This window comes from Oryctolagus cuniculus, chromosome 14, assembly GCF_964237555.1.
Source record: "Oryctolagus cuniculus chromosome 14, mOryCun1.1, whole genome shotgun sequence".
Taxonomy (NCBI): domain Eukaryota; kingdom Metazoa; phylum Chordata; class Mammalia; order Lagomorpha; family Leporidae; genus Oryctolagus; species Oryctolagus cuniculus.
The window spans coordinates 37,101,853-37,122,477 of record NC_091445.1 but is presented as its reverse complement, the minus strand read 5'-3'; the positions used below and the strand labels follow the sequence as shown (position 1 = coordinate 37,122,477).

Sequence of the window (20,625 nt, the reverse complement as noted above, 5' to 3'; positions counted from 1 at the left end):
TATTGGTAATTATCAAAAAGAGGAAAGATAGAGGTCAGCATTGTGGTGTACTGGGTAAAGCTGCTGCCTGTGATGCCAGCCTCCCATATGAGCATCTGTTTGTGTCCTGGCTGCTCACTTCCAATTCAGCTCCCTGCTAATGGCCTGGGAAAAGCAGTGGAAGGTGTTCTAAGTATTTGGTCCCCTTACATCCATGTGGGAGACCCGGATGAAGTTCTTGGCTGCTTGTGGCCATCTGGAGGAGTGAACCAGGAGGTAGAAGATCTCTCTCTCTCTCTCTCTCTCTCAGTCTCCCTCTCTCTCTCTCCCTCCCTCCCTCCCTCCTTGTAACTCTTTCAAATAAATACATCTTTTAAAAATACAGAGAAAAGATAACAAGTGATAGTGAGAATGTAGGGAAACATGAGCCCTTGTGCACTGTTGGTAGGAATGTAAATCAGTATAGCCATTATGGAAAAAAGTATGGAAACTGGTACCTAATCCAACAATCCCACCACTGGGTGTGTGTCCAAGAGAATTGAGATGAATCTGTCAAAGAGACACCGGCACTCCCATGTCTATTGCAGCACTATTCACAATAGCCAAGAAGTGGAAACAACCACAGTGTCCACCCACTGATGAATGGATAAAGAAAATGTGGTTTGTAGCATCATAGAATGCTACTTGGCCATAAAAAGGACAACATACTGTTATTCAAAACAACAAGGGTGCAGCTGGCAGTCATTATGTTGAATGAAATAAGCCAAATACAAAAAGACAAGTTTGCACATGGTCTCAGTCATGTATGGACTCCATTAAATGATACAGGTAAGTTCTTAGCTCCTGTGGAGTCTACAGAAAGTGAGCTCGTGGAAATTAAATATTGGGTTGCTTTTAATTGTTGAATTGTAAGAGTTTTTACAATTTTACTGGTAGGTAGGGAGGTAGATGGTAGTTTGCATTGATGGAGACCATGTGTCTTGTAAATCTTGTTTAAAACACGTTTCTGCTGCCATGTTTCAGAGCTGATGCAAACGGAAATGCATCACATCCAGACCCTGTGCATCATGTCTGAGGTCTTCAGGAAGGGCATGAAGGAGGAGCTGCAGCTGGACCACAGCACCGTGGACAAGATCTTCCCCTGCTTGGATGAGCTGCTTGAGATCCATCGGCACTTCTTCTACAGTATGAAGGAGCGAAGGCAGGAGTCCTGTGTTGGCAATGAAAAGAATTTTATCATCAGCCGAATTGGAGATATTCTGGTGCAACAGGTAAGAAAGATTCATTTTAAAGACTCTGACCTCCAAAGCTTGAAAGGTTTGCCAAACTCTCCACAGGGTTGAAAGCCTGTGAAGAAATGGAATTTGTTTCAGTATGGTGATTGCCAGGTAGGTTTGGTTGGTGTCTGTTTATTGGACGTTGGTTTGTGTGATGGATCCAATGACGGGCTTCTCTGTGTCACAGCACTTGGCTGATCCTTCCAGGCCTCTTTGCTCCACCAGTGGTCACGAGCATGATCCCTGTGTGAAGTTTCTACTTAGCCTTTATGATCTGATGAGATCTCTGATAACGTGGCTCCCCCAGTGGGCCTGTGCTAGTCTCACCAATGTCTCCAGGATAAATACTGGCTCATGTTAGAAGAGGGAGGCAAATTGCTTGGATTAAAGCCCTAGAGTGGATGCCTGTGGGATAAGAGAAGCAAGGGTCACTAAGAAAAGGCACTTTTTAAAAGTGCTTGGGATATTTGAACCATCAGCAAGAATGGCCTGGACCACCCTCCTGATAAAGCCACCACATCAGCACCTGCGGTTGACAGTGGGCATTGGCCCCAGGATCCGTCTGAAGGGGCTCCTCAGGAAACAAGCCAATGGAGACGTTAGGTAACATGTATTCAGGGACTCTGATGAGGCAGATATTTTTTGAGTTCTTTGTGTGCATTACATCATTTAACCTTTACAATCTCATGAGGTAGATGTTATCTTTCCCTTCATACAGATACAAAAAATGGCCCATAGAGAAGGAAATGACCTTCTCAAATTCATATATCTCCTAGGTGACATAATCAGGGTTTGAATCAGAATCTGCTCTTTGATCAGCACCAGCCAGGACTAAGATGTCTTGAGCCATCCATGGTGACACTCTAGAGAAGTGTTTAACCTCATAAGTCCCAATCAGTTAGGGAATCCTATTTTGTTACTACACATTTCAGAATCTAGAACAGATACGAGATAACAGAACTAAAACAGTCACCTGCAGTCCTTGGGGAAAGGCGTGGAGATCCATCCATAGTTAACTGTGGTGTGGCTTTCCCTAGGCAGAGCTGAAAATACCATCTTCCCCCCAAATACAATTCTTTTTAAAGATGTATTTATTTATTTGAAAAGCGGAGTTACAGAGAGAGGAAGAGACATACATACACAAATACACACACACACACACACACACAGAGACAGAGAGAAAATCTTCCATTCGCTGGTTCAATCCCCAGATGTCCCAAAAGCCAGGGCTGGGCCAGGCAAAAGCCAGGAGCCAGGAGCTTCTCCCAGATCTCCCATGTAGGTGCAGGGGCCCAAGGGCTTGAGCTGTCTTCCACTGTTTTCCCATGTGCATTATCAGGGAGCTGGATTGGAAGTGGAGCAGCTGGGATTCGAACTGGTGCCCATATGGGATGCCAGCTTCGCAGGTGACTTTACCCGCTATGCCACAAGGTCAGCCCCCAAAATATGAATTTTTCAAGTATATTTACCCTGCCAGTGCTGGAGTTCAGCTGTTGGCCTTTTGGCTAAAAATCAGGGAGTTAAGTTTGCTGGTATAAATATGCTTAAACACAGATATTTTTAATGCCCAGAAACAAAGCTTAAGATTTATTGCCCAACAGTTGCTCCTACATGTTGAACAATGTAGAAATCCACATTTTAAAGAATATTTTAAAATCAAACGGATATCTGCGTTGTAGATTGAAGTCTAAGCTTGTTCTGGCCTTATAATTTACCTCAAACCTATGGTGCAAGTTAATTGACTATAAGGTATTTACAAGAGAGTTGAATAAAAATGTCTAAGTGAATTTGTGAATACATTCAAACATAAAATGCAAGATATTTATTTGGTCATTTGAGATTATGTGCATCTCTTTCCTTACTCTAAATGACCATGACTTCACTGTGTTTTGAATCTAATTGTTTAAGCCAGTTTCGTTGTTAAGTTACTTTCACAGTTAACAGCAATTGCACATCTTGTCACTTCTCTGGATAAGTCCAGGACCTATACTGAGAGCAAGGTTTGGGAAGTGGTCTTTTGGATGAAGCATGACCCCTTTCCCTTTCATCAAAAGGATCCTTGGTATTCAGAGAAGAGGAGTTAAGTCTGCTTTTATGTTCTGGCTGTTGACCAAGTTTCGTGGGTATGGAAAGGTGTCCCTCTAAAATTTTTTAATTTCCTGAGGATTAAATTGGCAAAATCTTGAGACAGTGGACGTGGGCATGGTGCTTTTAGGAACAAAGGAAGAGACAAAGCTGGTTACAGATTATGAAAAGGGAGTTTGAGTGAATCCCACACTCTACTGAGTCAACATGATTTCAGGAAGTTGGGCTGGACTATGTTATAGTTTGGTCATTGGGAATTCTTGGTGTTGGTGAGAAATTGTGAATATGGGGAATGTGGTTAGGATAAACTATGGCAATTCCTCAGAAAACTAAAAATACATCTACCCGATGACCCAACTACCTCACCCTTGGGAATATATCCAAAGGAAATGAAATCAGCCTATGAAAGAGTTGCCTGCACTTCCAGGTTAATAACAGCTCAATTCACAACAGCAAAGATATGGAATAAACCTAGATGTTCATCAACTGGCGGCTGGATAAAGAAAACGTGATATATATCCATGATGGAATATTACTCAGCATTAAAAAAGGATGAAATCCTGACACTTGCAACAAAATGGATGCAACTGGAGATCAGTGTGCTAAGTGAAATAAGCCAGATGCAGAATGATAAAATCATGTTTGATTTGTTAGTTAATATATAGGAGAGAATAAAAATTGGGCAGATGTGATATCATTTGGTATTTAGTTATAAATACTGTGTCACTGAAGCATGTGGATGGCAAAGTACTCCTTTCCCCACATCATGGTCATTGTCACTCTGTAATAGTAACATCTCTGCTTTCAAGAAAAAATAGCATATATGTGTGTAATGTCTACATTTTAAGTGAATGTGACAAAAGGTTGAAAAATTGTAAAATCGTAACTTTTAAATGTTAAAAACAAGGTGAAGTACACAGATGCAAAATTAGAATATGATCCTTTCTGCTATAACAACGAGGTTTTCTTGGAATATTGGTCTCTCTTAATAAGCCCTTTATTTACCTTTAGTCTTAAGTTGTATTTTATCAAAATGATTTCTGGTGCTTCATGTTGTCTTTATTATGATCTTTGTTCAGAAGAAAATGAATCTTCTACGATCTGAGGGTTTTGATCTTCAGCTAAGTAACTTTCTCTATTTGTCTTTGAAATTTTATTGGCACTTTGGTTAAATAGATAACTGTTGTTTCACAGTGAAAAAATTTTAAAATGCAAAAAAAACAAAAAAACTCAGTAGTTGAGAAGTTTCCAGAAAAGTACAAGGGCTTCAAAACATTCATGGAAAACATGTATTATGAAAAAAACATATGTATGAATTTCAAATGTTTCTTGGTTTTTTTGGGTACCAAAATAAATATCTTTTTTTTTTAAAGATTTTTTATTTATTTGAGAGGTAGAGTTACAGACAGGAAGAGGAAGAGACAGAGAGAAAGGTCTTCCTTCCGTTGGTTCACTCCCCAAATGGCTGCCTTGGCCAGCGCTGCACCAATCCGAAGTCAGGAGCCAGATGCTTCTGCCCAGTCTCCCATGCGGCTGCAGGGGCCCAAGGACTTGGGCCATCCTCCACTGCCCTCCCAGGCCACAGCAGAGAGCTGGACTGGAAGAGGAGCAGCTGGGACTAAAACTGGTGCCTATATGGGATACTGGCACCACAGGTGGAGGATTAACCTACTGTGCCATGGCGCTGGCCCCAATCAACATCTTTTAATTCCATTTCTTTACATGTACTTTTTGTGCGCACAGAAAAAGCTAATATAGTATACTGTTAATAAATGATGAGTTTAAGTTTTGAGGTGGAGGGGGAGCCAAAATCCAATAATTTCCAACCTCAGGTATGTACGTAGGGATCACCTGAAGCTTGTTATAAATGAAGACTCCGTGTTCCAGCACCGAGTGGTTTTACTCTTGTAGGATCTGGGATTTGGAAAATTTAAATTTTTTTTCATGTTTTAAATTATTTTCCCTCTGATGGGAACATCTAGTAAAACTATAATATAGGCTGGGGCCGCGGCTCACTAGGCTAATCCTCCGCCTTGCGGCGCCAGCACACCGGGTTCTAGTCCCGGTCGGGGCGCTGGATTCTGTCCCGGTTGTCCCTCTTCCAGGCCAGCTCTCTGCTGTGGCCAGGGAGTGCAGTGGAGGATGGCCCAAGTACTTGGGCCCTGCACCCCATGGGAGACCAGGAGAAGTACCTGGCTCCTGCCATCGGATCAGCGCGGTGTGCCGGCCGCAGCGTGCCGGCTGCGGTGGCCATTAGAGGGTGAACCAATGGCAAAAGGAAGACCTTTCTTTCTGTCTCTCTCTCTCACTGTCCACTCTGCCTGTCAATAAAAAAACAAAAACAAAAAACAAAACTATAATATAATATCACAACCAGGATGCTGGCATTGATATAGTCACAAGAAATATTCTGTGGCCATTCTCCCTGACCTGTGGCAACCCACTAATCTGTTCTCATTTCTATAATTTTGTCATTTCAATAACATTATGGAAATGGGAACTACACACCTAAAATATTGTTTGGATTGGCTTTTTTTTTTTTTTTTTTTTCGCTTGGCATGATTCTTTCAAGACTTATCCAGGCTGTTGTATTTATCAGTGATTCATTGCTTTTTACTGCTGAATAGTATTCCATACTATGGACACACCACAGTTTGTTTCATCATTTACTTGTGTAAAGTCATGTTGTTTCTAGTTTGGGGCTGTTATAAATAAAGCTGCTGTAAACATTCATTTGCAGATACTGGTGCAAACCTAAGTTTTCATTTTGCTGGGATATATGCCTAGGAATGTGATTTCTAGGTTGTATAGTAGTTGCATGTTTAGTTTTGTAAGAAACTGTCAACTGGTTTCTGAAGTAGTTAAACCATTTTACATTTCCATCAACAGTCTCTCTGCTTCCATACCAGCATGTGGCATTATTACTGTTTCTGATTTTGGCTATTCTGAGAGGTGTAAATCTTATTGTGATTTCAATTGCGTTTTCCTAATGGCTAATGACGGTATATTTTCATGTGCTTATTTGTCATTAGTATAATCTTTTCAGTAAAACATCTGTTCACATCTTTGCCAGATTTCTAATTGGATTGTTTTCTTATTGTTGAAAATGGAGTTGCCTTACATATTATAGATATTAGCTTTTGTCAGATAAGTGGTTTGCCAATATTTTCTCCGACTGTTTAACTTGTATTCTCATTCTCTGATTTTGACGAAATCCAGTTCATCATTTTTTTCCATTTAAGGATCTTGTCTTTGGTTTCATGTCTAAGAACTGTTTGTATAGCCATAGATGCCAGAGTTCATCCTTTTTTTTTTCTAAAATATTTACAATTTTATGTTTTACATTTAAGTTTAGCTATTGTTTTGAGTTAATTTTTGTATGTGAGACTTTAAGTTGATGTTTTATTGTTGTTGTTGAAAATCCTTCCTCTATTGAATTGCTTTTGCACTTTTCTCAAAAATCACTTGGACATATGAGTTCTGCGGATCGTAACTGTAGCAACACAATACATCTGGAAATTGGAAGCTTGAGTTCTTCTATTTTGTGAATCTTTTTCAAAATTGTTTTAGCTATTCTGGTTCCTTTTATTTTTCATATAATTTCTGGAATACTCTTGGCTGTACTTACGAAAAGCTTACTGGAATTTTGATAAGAATTGTACTACACATGTGTATCAGTTTGGAGAGAATTAACTTCTTTGCTGTGTTGAGTCTTCCAGTCCAGCAACTTGGTATTTATTTACATGTGTCATTTCCTTCATTGGCCTTGTATTGTTTTTGGCACACAAATCTCATCCTGTATGTGTTTTTCAGATTTGTACCCATGTGGATTTTTTAGTGATTTTAGGTAGTCCGAGGATCATTTTTGAGACGTGCTGTCTTCAAGCACAGAGCAGACTCTGAGTGAAGATGAAAAGGCTAGAAATGGTGATGGATATTTCACTTCTCAAGGGGAAGAGGATGTGTTCTGGTTTCTGTTGCAGTGATCTTGAAAACGTTGGCATTCCAGACACTGAGCTAATTCTTCCAATAGCAGCTTATGATTCTAAGTGGGTTCCTGTGTAGATTTTTCTATAGTTCAGGCTTATTGTAACATCCAGTCCACATTTCTGCTTTCCTTTATCAGTTAATAAATTGACATTTTGGTTATTTGTCATTCCTTCTCATCTCGGCTGTTAGTAGCTTGCCTGTCCATCTGTTTGTGATGTGTGGACAGAAATCAAATTCTCTGCCGAGGACCACGTACATGGACGTGGTCAACAGCCAATGTAAATGCCAACAGGTGATTTGTAGGAGAGGACAAAGCTCTCCAAGGTCCTCAAATGTTGTTGCATACCCTTCCTTTAATCTGTAAAAGTACAAAAACTAAAAATAGGAATGATAAAGTTGCAGAAAAACTAAAAAATTGGTAGAACAACACCAAGTGTCTCCCAACTTGCAATATGATAATTACATTAATTCACTGTAATATTGATTTGATCAGGTTAGGTTGCCCCTTACTGCTCAACTACTTCCTTTGTTTTAAGACATTTTATTGAAATACTCTATACAGACCAAGAAATGCATATAAATATACAGATAAATAAGTTCTTTGTTCTCTGGTCAACACCCAAATTAAGAACAAAATATTACTAGTACCCCAAGAGTAATCTAATTTAAATTGTAATTTAATTTAAAAAGCGTCTGGGAAAGAGAAGCCATTGCATTCAGAAATTCCGTGATGCTTATTTGCGAAGAATACTTTGAAATATATGAAAATCGCATGTTCTTTTCTGTGTTTGGAACTTACTAAACTTATAAGTCTTTATTGAAATGTTGTCATTGTTCTCAGTTTTCAGAAGAGAACGCAAGCAAAATGAAGAAAATATATGGAGAATTCTGTAGCCATCACAAAGAGGCCGTTAGCCTCTTTAAAGAGCTCCAGCAGAATAAGAAGTTTCAGAATTTTATTAAGGCAAGTGTTTCCCAACGTTATTGCCAAGTGGTTGGCCCGTCTGGGGAACAGTTAGTTCATGCTTGTGTCTTACAGGAGTTAAGCAGATGCACATCCAGGCGCTGTTTTGCAGGGAAAGGAGAAGAAAGTGTTAGGATTGTGGCAAACAGGGAAAATATCTTCATCTGTGTTAGTAAAATATTTTTCCCAGCACATTTCCTTCTCTGTCTTATATCTGTGAGGGCATGTCCTCCAAACTTCTGGGGATATTGCAGTATTCTGGGAAACTGTTCCATGCCTTGACAAGTTATAGAAGAGAAAAACCAGAATAAAAATAAACACAGATCCCACTCAAGCCCTGCTCAATTAGTTCGAAGCAAATCCTCAGCATCATATCATTTTATCCACAATAGGTGATGTATCTTTAAGAAATTACAGCAACATTGTCATATTTTACAATTAGCAATAATTCCTTGATATTTTCATATTTCCCTGATTATCTCATCAAACTTGATTGTTTAAATTGGGATCCAATCAGGGCTCACATATTGTATGTGGAGACTTTATCTCTTAACTTTAATTTTAATATTCTCCTTCTAATTTATTTATTGAAGAAATTTAATCAGTAAAGCGTCCTGGGTTCTGAATTTTCGCCTTCAATTTTTAGAATGCCACCAGATTGTCTTCCCTCTTTTCCCATGTATGTGTGAGAAGGTGAATGCTTAAGGGATACTTGGAGATTTTTAGAAAAATGCTGCTCTGATGAGAGGAATCTTTAAGTGTTATAATGGGTAATAAACGGTGTGGAGGAAGACACACATGCACACGCAATAAACTGCAAAATTGTGTTCAAAATCTAACTTTGATTTCGAATTATTTTTCAAAAATTTTTGCTATCTAGGTATCCTGGCACTTAGGAGTGGGAACTTATTCCCCATGGGAATTAAGCACAAATACATTCAAGAGTAACTTGAAGCTTCCTGAAACCTTAGAGAGGCTGGGGTATTGAAATTAGTGACAACGTATACAATTTAGTGACTGCACATCACATTTTTAATTCCTGGTGATGGATTTGATGTTACAGCTGAATAGAATGATCCTGTTGCTGGTGATTTCTTTCATTAAATTCGCACCTAAACAGTCAATCCAGGTAGATTTGTGTATATAAAAATGTCTCTGCGTATTTTTCAGCTGTGGAACAGTAACCTGCTGGCTCGACGCCGCGGAGTTCCAGAATGCATTCTGCTGGTTACTCAGCGCATCACCAAGTACCCTGTGTTGGTGGAAAGGATTCTGCAGTACACAAAGGGTGAGTGACGGCTTCTGGGACAAACGCTTGGAGGTTAAACTTAGCTGTAAGTGCTTATGGCTTCTAATTCCTGAAGGTTTTCATTATGGGGAAACTGGTAAAGCCTTAGAATTTATTTTGAGGACTTCTCTTTTATGACGCAGCGTGGTTAATAATCTGAAGTCCTACAAGTGATCTCGAACCTGGCAGGCTTCTTCATACCTCGACTCTGCTTTGGCCTCTCCTTCTGCCCTGGATCCAGACCTCCTTAACACCCCTTCTTCCTCCTCTTCCTCTTAGCCTCCCAGCCGTCTAGTGAATCGAGATGCCACTGATCCTGGCACCAGATGTCAGCCCCTGAGCAGTAGGTTGCTAGATTGAGAACGATTGTGTGAAGGAGCTGTGACTTTGTCAGTTCCTGAAGTTCTGAGGAGTCACATCCGAGTACCTTTTCAGAGGCTACTAAAGCACCAGCTGGCCTGTGAGCCCCTTGGGACCTCTGTAGGCCCCGTGTGTCTCTGGCTCACAGCTGGATTTCGATGTCTAGTGCAGTGGCTGATACAGAAGGCTGTGAAAAAGTAAATACTGATCAGTGCAGAGACTGGAGAAATAAAAATACCTACCCCTCAAACTAGCGTATTGCGCTTTCATAAGTTATGATTCGGGTGGTCGTGGCATTTTACCAAAAAGGGCTTGGGTTGGGATTGTGTGACCTTGTGTGGGCATCGAATCTGCTTGCCCCTGCCACTCAGCAGTTCAAGTCCATCACCTGAGCCTTGGTTTTCTCTTGAAATCATTGTGAGAATTAAGTGAGGATATCCCAGAGCAGGACCTCCTACAAACTCGGTGCCCTGGGTGGGAGCTGCTTTTATTGCCTTCATTGGTATCAGTTGACTTAGAAATAATTAGCATAGTAACGAGATTCTCAGTGCTCCTCTAACATCTTTCCCTTTCTTGGAAGGGGTGTGCGTGAATAGACACACAATGAATTCTTTCCATTTCTTTAGTCACACTTAGAACCAAGTTCATGCATGAATGGTAACATCTATTCCTTATGTTCCATTTTTTAAAAGATTTACTTAGGGGCTGGTGCTGTGGCATAGCCAGGAAGGCCACTGCCTGTAGTGCCATCATTGCATATGGGCGCTGAGAAGATGGCCCAAGTGCTTGGGGTCCTGAACCCATGTGAGAGACCTGGCTTCGGATTGGCCTAGCTCCGGCTGTTGTGGCCATTTGGGGAGTGACCAGTGGGTGGAAGACCTCTCTCTCTCTCTCTCTCCCTCTCTCCCCCTCCCTCCCTCCCTCCTTCCATTCCCCTCTCTCTCTCCCCCTCCCTCCCTCCTTCCCTCCCTCTCTCTCTCTCTCCCTCTCTCCCCCTACCTCTCTCTCCCTCTCTCTCCTTCCCTCTCTCCCTCCCTCTCTCTCTCTCCCTCTCTCCCTCCCTCTCTCTCTCCCTCTCCTCTCTCTCCCCCTCCCTCCCTCTCCCTCTCTCCCCCTCCCCCTCCCAGTCTGTAACTCTGCCTCTCAAATAAAAGGCAGAGAGAGAGAGATCTTGCATCTGCTCATTCACTCCCTAAGTGGCAACCACAACTGGGGCTGGGCCAGGCTGAAGCCAGGAGTCAAGTACTCCATCCTGTTCTACCACATGGGTGGTAGGAGTCCAAGCACTTGGGCCATCCTCTGCCTCCTTCCCCTTAGCAGAGAGCTGAATTAAAAGCAGCCAGGACTCAAACTGGCACTCATATGAGATGCTGGCATCTCAGGTGGTAGCTTAACCCACTGTGTCACCATGCTGGTCCCCTTATGTCTCATTTTTATTATGCCCTACAATTAGCAACAAAATTTGAACAGAAATAGAAAAACATAAATTTTGTTGTCAGCAAAAGAATTTAAATAAAATTAAGCCTTTTCAGCCTGTTTGTGTTCTCTTTCTTAAGCTTACTGCAATGCTTCAAGGACTGAGAATCTGTCGAGTTGCATTAGCTAGCTAGCGCTATTCCAGGAGCCAGCCCAGCCCGTGCCGTGTTCCTGGGAACAGCACCACTGATTGTGGACTGAACATCTGGACGGATGAGGGTGACGTGCGGCTCCTCAGGGGCAGTCAGCATGGCGGCTGGATGATGCCCCCTCCTTTGGCCAGGCCTTCCTGGTGGTGGGCCCCTGCCTGGGCTCCGGGGACACTGGCTCCCATGAGGGTGGGGGCAGTGCTCCGCACACCTCATTCCCCTGATCTGGGGACTTGGCTTACACGCAGATTCTGAGTCAGTAGGTCTGGGGCAGAGGCCTAGGCAGGCATTTCTAACCAGCCTCCCAGGTGAGGCCGATGCTGCTACACTTAAAGTAGCACAGCCTTCCTTTGTCCCCAAAGGTCAAAGGGCTTGGAGCCTTTTCTTGGTTTTAGCTATCACCTTGTAACCCAACTTTGATTTTCTCTTTCCTGTGGATGAGATGTTTTTTGTATAAAAGAACTTTTTATTTATTTATTTATTTGGAGAAGAGGGCTTTAGTGGAAGTCAGGTGCGGTATAGTGGTGGGTGTACTCTTTGCCAACAGGAAGAATAAAGATCCGCCCTGTGAAGGCGGATGCCAGGATCGGTCCCTGATAAAACACTGTCTGCTGAAGACAGTTAGACCCTGGGAGTGTTTAGAGCTTTTGGAGGACTTGCTCTCAGCTACTCGGCTGCCATTTCCAAGTGTTTGTTTCTGCAGCTTTGCTGCCAGTTTTGCTTCCTTCCCTCTCCTTCCAGCACCTTCTGACCCCCTGAAACATCACCTTTCACTCCAGGCGCTTCAGTAAGTCTCAGCTGGGTAGTCGGTATCATCAAATCCAGAAAACCGCGAATCCCTTTCATCTGGAGTTTCAGCCGGCTGTTCCAGAAACACCTCCCGAGTATTTTGCTAAGATCGTCTAGAGAGAAGAGCAGGTGCCAGCGTTTTAAAGAGTGACGACAGGGATCGCTGGCTGCTTGCTCTGTTGGCATGAGTCCAGTGACTTATGCACTGGGCTTGGCCTTGCAGCGGGGTGAAGTTCTCAGGAGTGTGGCGTGAGGATGGCTTGAGTCCCCGTGTCTGAGAAGGGGAAGGGAAGCCCACGCTAGCAAAAAGCACATTTCCTGCCGTGGGGACACTCAGATCCCTCCCTGGAACTCACTCGCCATGTTGTTAGCCAAAGCAAGCATTTTCTAACCAAATCATGTAATGGTTCTTTTCTCGGGGCAGGGGGGATGCGGAGGGGTGGTATCGTGTTTGAATTAATACAACAGTTTTCTTCCGGGATTCGCACTTGGATGCCGCATTTATATGGAAAAGCTAAGGGAAAAACAATGTTGCTCCCTAGCACTCTGGCTTGTCATCTGGTGCTCTTCCTTCCTTTTTCCCAAGCAGAAAGGACTGAAGAACATAGAGACCTGTGCAGAGCTCTGTCCTTGATTAAAGACATGCTGGCAGCTGTGGACCTGAAAGTCAACGAGTATGAGAAAAACCAAAAGTGGCTGGAGATCCTCAGTAAGATTGAAAACAAAACATGCACGAAGCTCAAGAATGGCGATGTGTTCAGGAAGCAGGCTTTGGTGAGCCAAGAAAGGACCCTCTTGCACGACGGCCTCGTGTACTGGAAGACTGCCACCGGCCGCTTCAAAGGTACCGGGGCCCTGCCAGGCCGAGCCTCCCTCGGGCACACACACAGCACCTTCGGCAGAGCACAGGCCACAGCAGCTGAGAGTTCTGTTGGTCTTTGGCCTGGAAATATGGGACGGGCAGATGTGGTGTGTCGAGAGCAAGGCAGCGCTCTCACACCCCCGGGCTGCTGGGTGCCCAGGGCAGCCTGGGGTGGTCAGGCCATCCAGGCAGAGGTGAAACCAGCTCTGGAAGTCACCTTTGTTACTGAGTAACCGAGTGCAGCCAGGCGTGTGCTGGTGCTGGTGTGAGCCACTCTTCCTCGGTGCTGCCGTTGGCAGACAGCACTGGCCTGGCTCTACTGATCTGGCTAGAGTCTAAAGCCATGCATTCGACTGCTTAAAAAATTAATTTATTTGAAAGTCAGAGTTACGGGGGATGGAGGGGTTGGGAATAGAGAGACAGAGAGAGATAGAGATAGAGAGATAGATAGGTATCATGAGAGAATGTTCCACCTATCAATTCACTCTCCAGGTGGCTGCAATGGCCAGGACTGGGCCAGGCCAGAGCCAGGAGCCAGGAGCTTCATCCGGGTCTCCCACACAAGTGGTGGGGACCAAGCACTTCGGCCATCTTCCACTGCTTTCTAAGGCCATTAGCAGGGAACCATATTGGAAGTGGAGCAGCCAGGACAGGAACCAGTGCCCATATAGGATGTGGGCGTCACAGGTGGCAGCCTTACCTGTTACGCCACAGTGCCGGCCCCTGTGTTCCAACTCTTAACGACTGACTGTATGTATACTAGTACCTTTCCTGACCTAGGCTTTCTGACCTTGACCACACACTATGATCATCTTTAGAACTTAAACAAATTCTCAAACTGATGCTCAGATCTCCTCCCCAAGATTCTGATTTTACTGGTTTGGGGATGAGTCTGCTGTGTGACCATGGGCTTGGTCTACTTTTTTCTAGTTCTTTATCTTAAGAACCTCCCTAGGTAAGCATGAGTGAAAAAGGTTGCTCCGTTCTAGTTACTCAAAGACTAGTCCTCTTTGGAGGGTGATCCCTCTTTGGTGGAAGTTGCGGCTAATGTCTGAAATGGGATTTGTTGTTGACAACTAGCATTGTTGAGGTAAATAAGTCACAATCACAATCTGTCATTCCTCTTGCTCCATTTACTCTTTATTCGTTTGAAATCAATTGTTGGTGACCTTGCGGTTGTAGTGAAGATGTTCTGTGAACAATCTGTAAGGGAGGATGGGATTTCAACCCTCACTCGGATCTCGATGAACAAAACAGCACGTTTCTATATATGTGGGGTCTCCAAAAGAGTCCATGGAGAATGTGTAGTGTGAAAGAACTGTGCGTGGATTTCAAAAAATGGTTGCACTAAAATAAACTTACCTGTGAATCCTATTTTTCAAAGAACTTTTTGAAGTAATTGATGTCCTCTTATGTTTTGTTATGTGTAATTAACTTTTTCCCTTAAGGTAAGGGTTTGCTCACTTTTGTTCGACCCTTCTTTTTTTTATTGGACATTTTTCTTCCCCTTTGAAAGCTATAACACTAAATTTTGCTGGAGATATGTTTACTCATATAGCGTGCAGCCTTAAACACTAATTTCTGCTAACATTTATGGATTATATCTCTGGCTATCATAATATGTATCTTTATAAAGCTTTTATAATTAGCCTGAATATTTGTCTTTATTTTTATTAAATTTTTAAAATACCAAACATGAACTTAGAATATTTATTAGAGGCATCTGAACTGTGTGTTGTTAATGCCTGTAAATTTTTTTTAAGATATCCTGGCTCTCCTTCTGACTGATGTGCTGCTCTTTCTACAAGAAAAAGACCAGAAATACATCTTTGCAGCTGTTGTAAGTATTTGGCCAAGTGATGGTACTGTGATAGGTTTGGTCCTGCATTTTCATGAGAAATGTCTGAAATTCTTAGTGAAACCCTTATAATATGGTCACTAGCAAGATTATGCACTTTTTACGTTCCCATTGTTACTAGTGATTGCAGTGCTCAGGATTGAATTCACATTCAAACCTGCAAAATTTGCAGAGAGAGGTTGATGCATGGACTCAGTCCTGGCACCCTGAGTAGGAATCCCTGGAATATCAAAGAAGGTCATTTCAGGCTGGTGCCATGGCTCAACAGGCTAATCCTCTGCCTAGTGGCAATGGCAAACCCTGGGTTCTAGTCCCGGTCAGGGCGCCGGATTCTGTCCCGGTTGCCCCTCTTCCAGGCCAGCTCTCTGCTATGGCCTGGGAGTGCAGAGGAGGATGGCCCAAGTGCTTGGGCTCTGCACCCCATGGGAGACCAGGAGAAGCACCTGGCTCCTGCCTTCGGATCAGCATGGTGTGCCGGCCACGGCGCACCGGCCGCGGCGGCCATTGGAGGGTGAACCAACGGCAAAGGAAGACCTTTCTCTCTGTGTCTCTCTCTCTCTCTTTCTCACTGTCCACTCTGTCTGTCTGTCAAAAAAAAAAAAAAAAAAAAGTAATTTCAAAGTGACTATGTAGGCTGGGGCTTGGACAAGCCTGGGTAGCTTGCTCGTCTGTCCCCTCATGACGAAGTTTTCTCCCACTACCCTGAGAAACACAGGCCTCATTCCTAGCTGGGACACTCTGCGTGCACTCTGGCACGTGACATTAGCTGCCTGAAAGTTGTGTGATGTAGGGATAGTGCTGGGAGTGAGCAGCTGGGGGACAGAGTGCCAGGGTGGAGGCCTGTCACCCAGTCCATGAGGGAGAAGCAAAACCACACCCACCGGCTGCCTTTGGAGACAGCGGTGGAAGCCGCAAACCGGTTCTTCAGATTCACCCCCGGAGCTGCTCATTATGCTGACATTCTCTGGCAGTGCCTTCAACTGCAGCTATTCCCCAAGTCCGTATTTTTTTTTTTCTTCTCTTTGGATCCCCGGGTGCTCAGAACCACTGTCCACTGCAGGATCACACTCAGTCCATGTTGGTAGAAGAGCCGGGTCTTGGGTGCTAAAAAAAGTGGCCTTTCTTCCTATTCCCGTCTGGTGGCCTTGCGTTAGATGTGGTTCTGCACGCACTTATTGCGTGCCAGCTTTGTGCAAGGCGATGTGGTGAGCACATGAACATGGCATTGACCCGCAGCTGCCTACTGGGGTTCTGCTGGTCCAGGGAATGCGGAGGCACTGCAGGGGGAAGCGGAGAAGTTCTGCGACAGAGCTGGCCGGGCGCGCCTGCGGCGTGCAGGGTCTCACCTGGAACACGGACCGTTCAGTTGTACAGCCCCCTGTGCTCCCTGGGGTTCTGTTCCCACCACCTTACTGAAGTGGTGATGGAGCTCTTCCGGTCCCCGTCCTCCTCAATCTTTCCATCACAGTTGAGAGACTGTTGCCTTCCCGTGTGCTCCGAGAGAGATCCCTCCTTCCTGGACCACGGCATTTTGGTTTTTCATCCCCCCTCACTGTCCTGGGTGTTCATTTAAAAAGCTGTCCTTTTGAACCACCAGTTGTCCAGGACAAACATTCTCCAGAATCCTCCCTGTCCATCCTCCTTCCTCCACACGCTCTCAGCTGGAGATCAAGCTGCTTTGAAAAGGTCGGAAGTACAATACAAGTTGACCTGGGATTGCCGCTTTCTGTAGCTCATGTGTTTCTCGCCGTCCTGACTCTGGCCAGGGTGCTCTCTCACCTGCACCTCGTCCTGTTTCACGCAGGATCAGAAGCCATCCGTTATTTCGCTGCAGAAGCTAATTGCTAGAGAAGTTGCCAATGAGGAGCGAGGCATGTTTCTGATCAGCGCGTCATCTGCTGGTCCCGAGATGTACGAGATCCACACCGCTTCCAAGGAGGAACGGAATAACTGGATGAGGCGGATCCAGCAGGCAGTGGAAAGGTAACCTCCGTTTCTGTCCGTAATCTTGGGAGTGGGCTCATTTGGATGGAGACAGTGTTCTAACCATGTCTCTCCTGCATGAAAATGTTGCTTCAGCTGGGATGGGCTGGCCCCTGCCCCTGCCCCTGCCTGCGATAGCCCCCCTCCTGCCGCTTTGCCCTCCACGCCTCCCTGCACGTAACACCCTCGCCCGCCCTCTGCCTGTGTGTGTCCCGCCTGGCTTGGTGCAGCGCATGCCCCGCCTCCTTCGTGAAGACCTCCTCAGTTCCAGTGGTCTCTTCCTTACCTGAAATTCTTTAACATCTGCCCTCTGACGCATTTGTTCGATGCTTGTTATATACTGCCTTGTAGCTATTCTCTGTATATATGTGTGTTTAATTAGATTGGAAGCCCCTTGAGGGCAGGGACCTTGTCTTTCCTTTCTCTGTGTTCCCAGTACTGAGGAATCATTCAATAAATGTTTTTCCCTTGGTGGATGAAGTGTTCTATGGCAATTTATTCCTCGCTGCTTCTGCAATGACAGTTTTGATAAAAAGGGTTCCAGGCTGGAGTGGTCAGTCTTACTGGTAATTTGATTAGTGAGATCCCGACATTCTCTAAAATCCTTCCATCTCCACTGCACCCCCTCCAACTCAACCTGGCCCCCTACCTTCATCCCCTCAACCCTACTACCGCCATGAAGAGTAGAAGCGCCCAAATGTTACATAAAGCAAAAATTATTATTTCAGTCTACCTGTGTGGACCTTGGCACTCTGTCCCCCACTGCTCACTCCTAGTGCCATCCCAACATCACACATGTTTGTGTCGGAGTATTTGAGTCATCTGTGTTGCTGACTTTTTGAGAACCATGTTGGATTGTGCATGGTCCTTTAATACACTCAAGGGACAGAATTTCTGAGCCAAGGAGGGCTGATGCGTGTTCAGTGCTGAATTTTCTCCTTTGTGAGGAACTCTATTGCCAAGTCCCCATGTTCTCCTGATGGGCCTGCGTATACTTGGCTTTGGCTTCAGTGCTCTCTCTCGCCTGTTTTCTCTTCAAGTTGCCCAGAAGAAGAGGGAGGAAGGACAAGCGAATCCGACGAAGAGAGGCGGAGAGCTGAAGCCAGAGTGGCCAGAATTCAGCAATGTCAAGGTTGGTACTTGTGCTTCTGGCTCCCGGCTGTGGTATGCTCCCTGGGTGTTGGGAAAGCCCAGGCATCGTGAATGGCAGGGAGGGCTAGTTGATTCAATCTGTGTGTGTTAGCCAAGCCCCCCTAAAAAAAACACTGGCACTAGAAATGCTCAAATAAGATTACACCCATACACACACACACACACACTCTTCTGACATGTGTGGGCACTGTCCTGCAGGTGATCGTTGGGCTTCCTGCCTGATGGATTAATTTAGGTCCCAGCACTGTCATGTCACAGCCATGTGACTTTGTGGACAAGGCCCTTGATTTGCAAATGCGTGACAGAAGGGAATTAGGTGGGCTTGGTGCTTCTCCACTCTGCCTTGCCAGGGACCTTATCTGGGGAGACCTCAGAAATGCTGATTCCTGGGCCCCAGCCCAACCAGTTGACTCAGCATGTGTAGGTGGCCAGCATGGACTTGGGTGGTTCCAATGCTCCCCGAGAGGAATAGGCATGGTGCCTTCCATGCCAGGGAAGGACCCTTTGAGCTGTAAGACTTTTATAGCATGTTGAAATCTAAGGAAAATGACGTGCCCAGTGATGGTCAAAGGAATTGGCTGTTTAGAAAAAATGTGCTTGGTTTTGACCAAGAATCGCTGAGGCCCAAGTGGCTTCTGCCCTTGCATTGTTTTCCTTGTGGGTATTTACTGACCACGGACAGGCCTCTGCAATTTTCATTCCTGCACTTACTGTGTAGTCTTAATAGAAAACAGCACGAATAAACAAAGAGTGGCTTTTGCGAGTTTTCCTGGAGCAGGGGAATGGGAGAGGAAATGGACGCTGCGCGAATTCCTTATTTACAGAAAAGACAGAGGAGGCTGAGCGAGCGGCAAGCCTCCTGCTGCCGGCTGCGGGCGCCAAGTGGAAGAGGCGGGACTGGAACTTGGCTCTAGCCCAGCCACTAACTCGTGCTTTTCCTTTTAAATCGGGCCGTGCCATCTATGCAGCACCATCTTTGTCGTGTGGCTTGGATTTAACATTAGTTGCTATGTTTGTGTGAATGATAACCTTCTGAGGTGAATATCATTTCACAGAAATACTCAGCAGCCAAGACCAGCAGATTTGCACGTATTTGGAGGAGAAGCTGCACATCTACGCCGAACTTGGAGAATTGAGTGGATTGGAGGATGTGCACCTGGAACCCCACCTCCTCATTAAACCCGACCCGGGAGAGCCTCCGCAGGCAGCGTCCTTACTGGCGGCAGCACTGAAAGAAGGTAAGCCGCTTTGACAAGGACTTGGTCTGGCGAATTCAGGAAGTGTTAGGTGAACACCTGCTACGCGACATGTGCTGTGGTCTTGGTGCAGATCTGTCAGGTGGTATCAGGTACATAAAACACAAAGCAACAGGGCAAGGGGGAGGGGAGCGATGGAGTTCAGGTGGTTCTGTCTTAGGGTGACCAGAGAAGGCCTCTCTGATACACTGACACATAAGTAGAAGTGAAGGAAACGAGAGAGCCACGAGATATCTGGAGTGATCCAGCACTGGGAAGAGCAGGTGCAAAAGCCCTGAGGCAGGTGAGTGCCACGCTTGTTTGAGGAACAGCAAGGAGGGCAATGCAGGTGCAATGAAGTGAAGGCTGGGGGTAGGAGACACAGGGTTAATTAGGTCCCAGATTACATGCATTAAGGTAAAGAGTTGGAATTTCAATGAGAGGGTGAGATGGGTCACATTATAGTTTTCAGTGGAAGGGTGGCTTGATGTATGTTTTAAAAGGAACTCCCTGAGGGCCCCATGGGTAGTAGACTGACAAAGTGCAGCTAAGGAAGCCCAGGTTATAACAATGGGTGGTGGTAGCCAAGGTAAGCTCACTGGGGATGAGAAAGTCCAGCAGGTGAAAAGCCAGGCTCGTGGGAGGGCTGAGTTCATAGAATTTCACGGACTGAGCAGTTTGGAAGGAGGGGGAGAATTGTGCCTAAGGAACACCAGCAGGGGGCGGTGGCTGGGACGGGGCGTGGTCTACAGATGCATGGTCACAAGGAGGGTGGTGAGTGGTCCCCTCTGGCAGGAACTTCAGAGGAGGAAGCTGAAGGGATATGTGGGGGCGTGGTCGGCAGGTGCTGATGGCAGAGGGTTTAGGCTCTCCTGTAGCCTCAGGACTTCAGCTCCGGGGTGGGGGTGGGGGATTTAGAAATCTTGGGACTGTTCATCTCTATTTCACTGTCGAGGAAGGTGGGAGCCGGAGAGGGGCAGTGGGCTGTCGGAAGCGGCCCCACAGGTGCATCACCCAGCCGTTCAGCCAGCATCCACTGAGCGTCCTTCCGTGAAGTTTCTGGTGGGGAAAGGCAGTGCACAGAAATAGGACAGGGGCCTGGGATGGGCAAGATGTCTCCCACCAGGTCGTTTTTTTGCCGTAAGAATTGGGAGATGAGAAGAAGCCAGCTGTCCCAA

General features: G+C 45.2%; 1 protein-coding gene across 1 annotated transcript in view; it reads left to right on the top strand.

Moving 5' to 3' along the window:
* ARHGEF28 (Rho guanine nucleotide exchange factor 28) overlaps window positions 1-20,625 on the top strand; it is a 142,393-nt gene that overhangs the window by 65,112 nt on the left and 56,656 nt on the right. Inside the window, 8 exon segments of the mRNA XM_017350622.3 lie at window positions 1,003-1,250; window positions 8,173-8,295; window positions 9,466-9,583; window positions 12,947-13,201; window positions 14,983-15,059; window positions 16,882-17,060; window positions 18,101-18,192; window positions 19,268-19,450. Of these exon segments, the coding sequence (XP_017206111.2) occupies window positions 1,003-1,250; window positions 8,173-8,295; window positions 9,466-9,583; window positions 12,947-13,201; window positions 14,983-15,059; window positions 16,882-17,060; window positions 18,101-18,192; window positions 19,268-19,450 (1,275 nt within the window).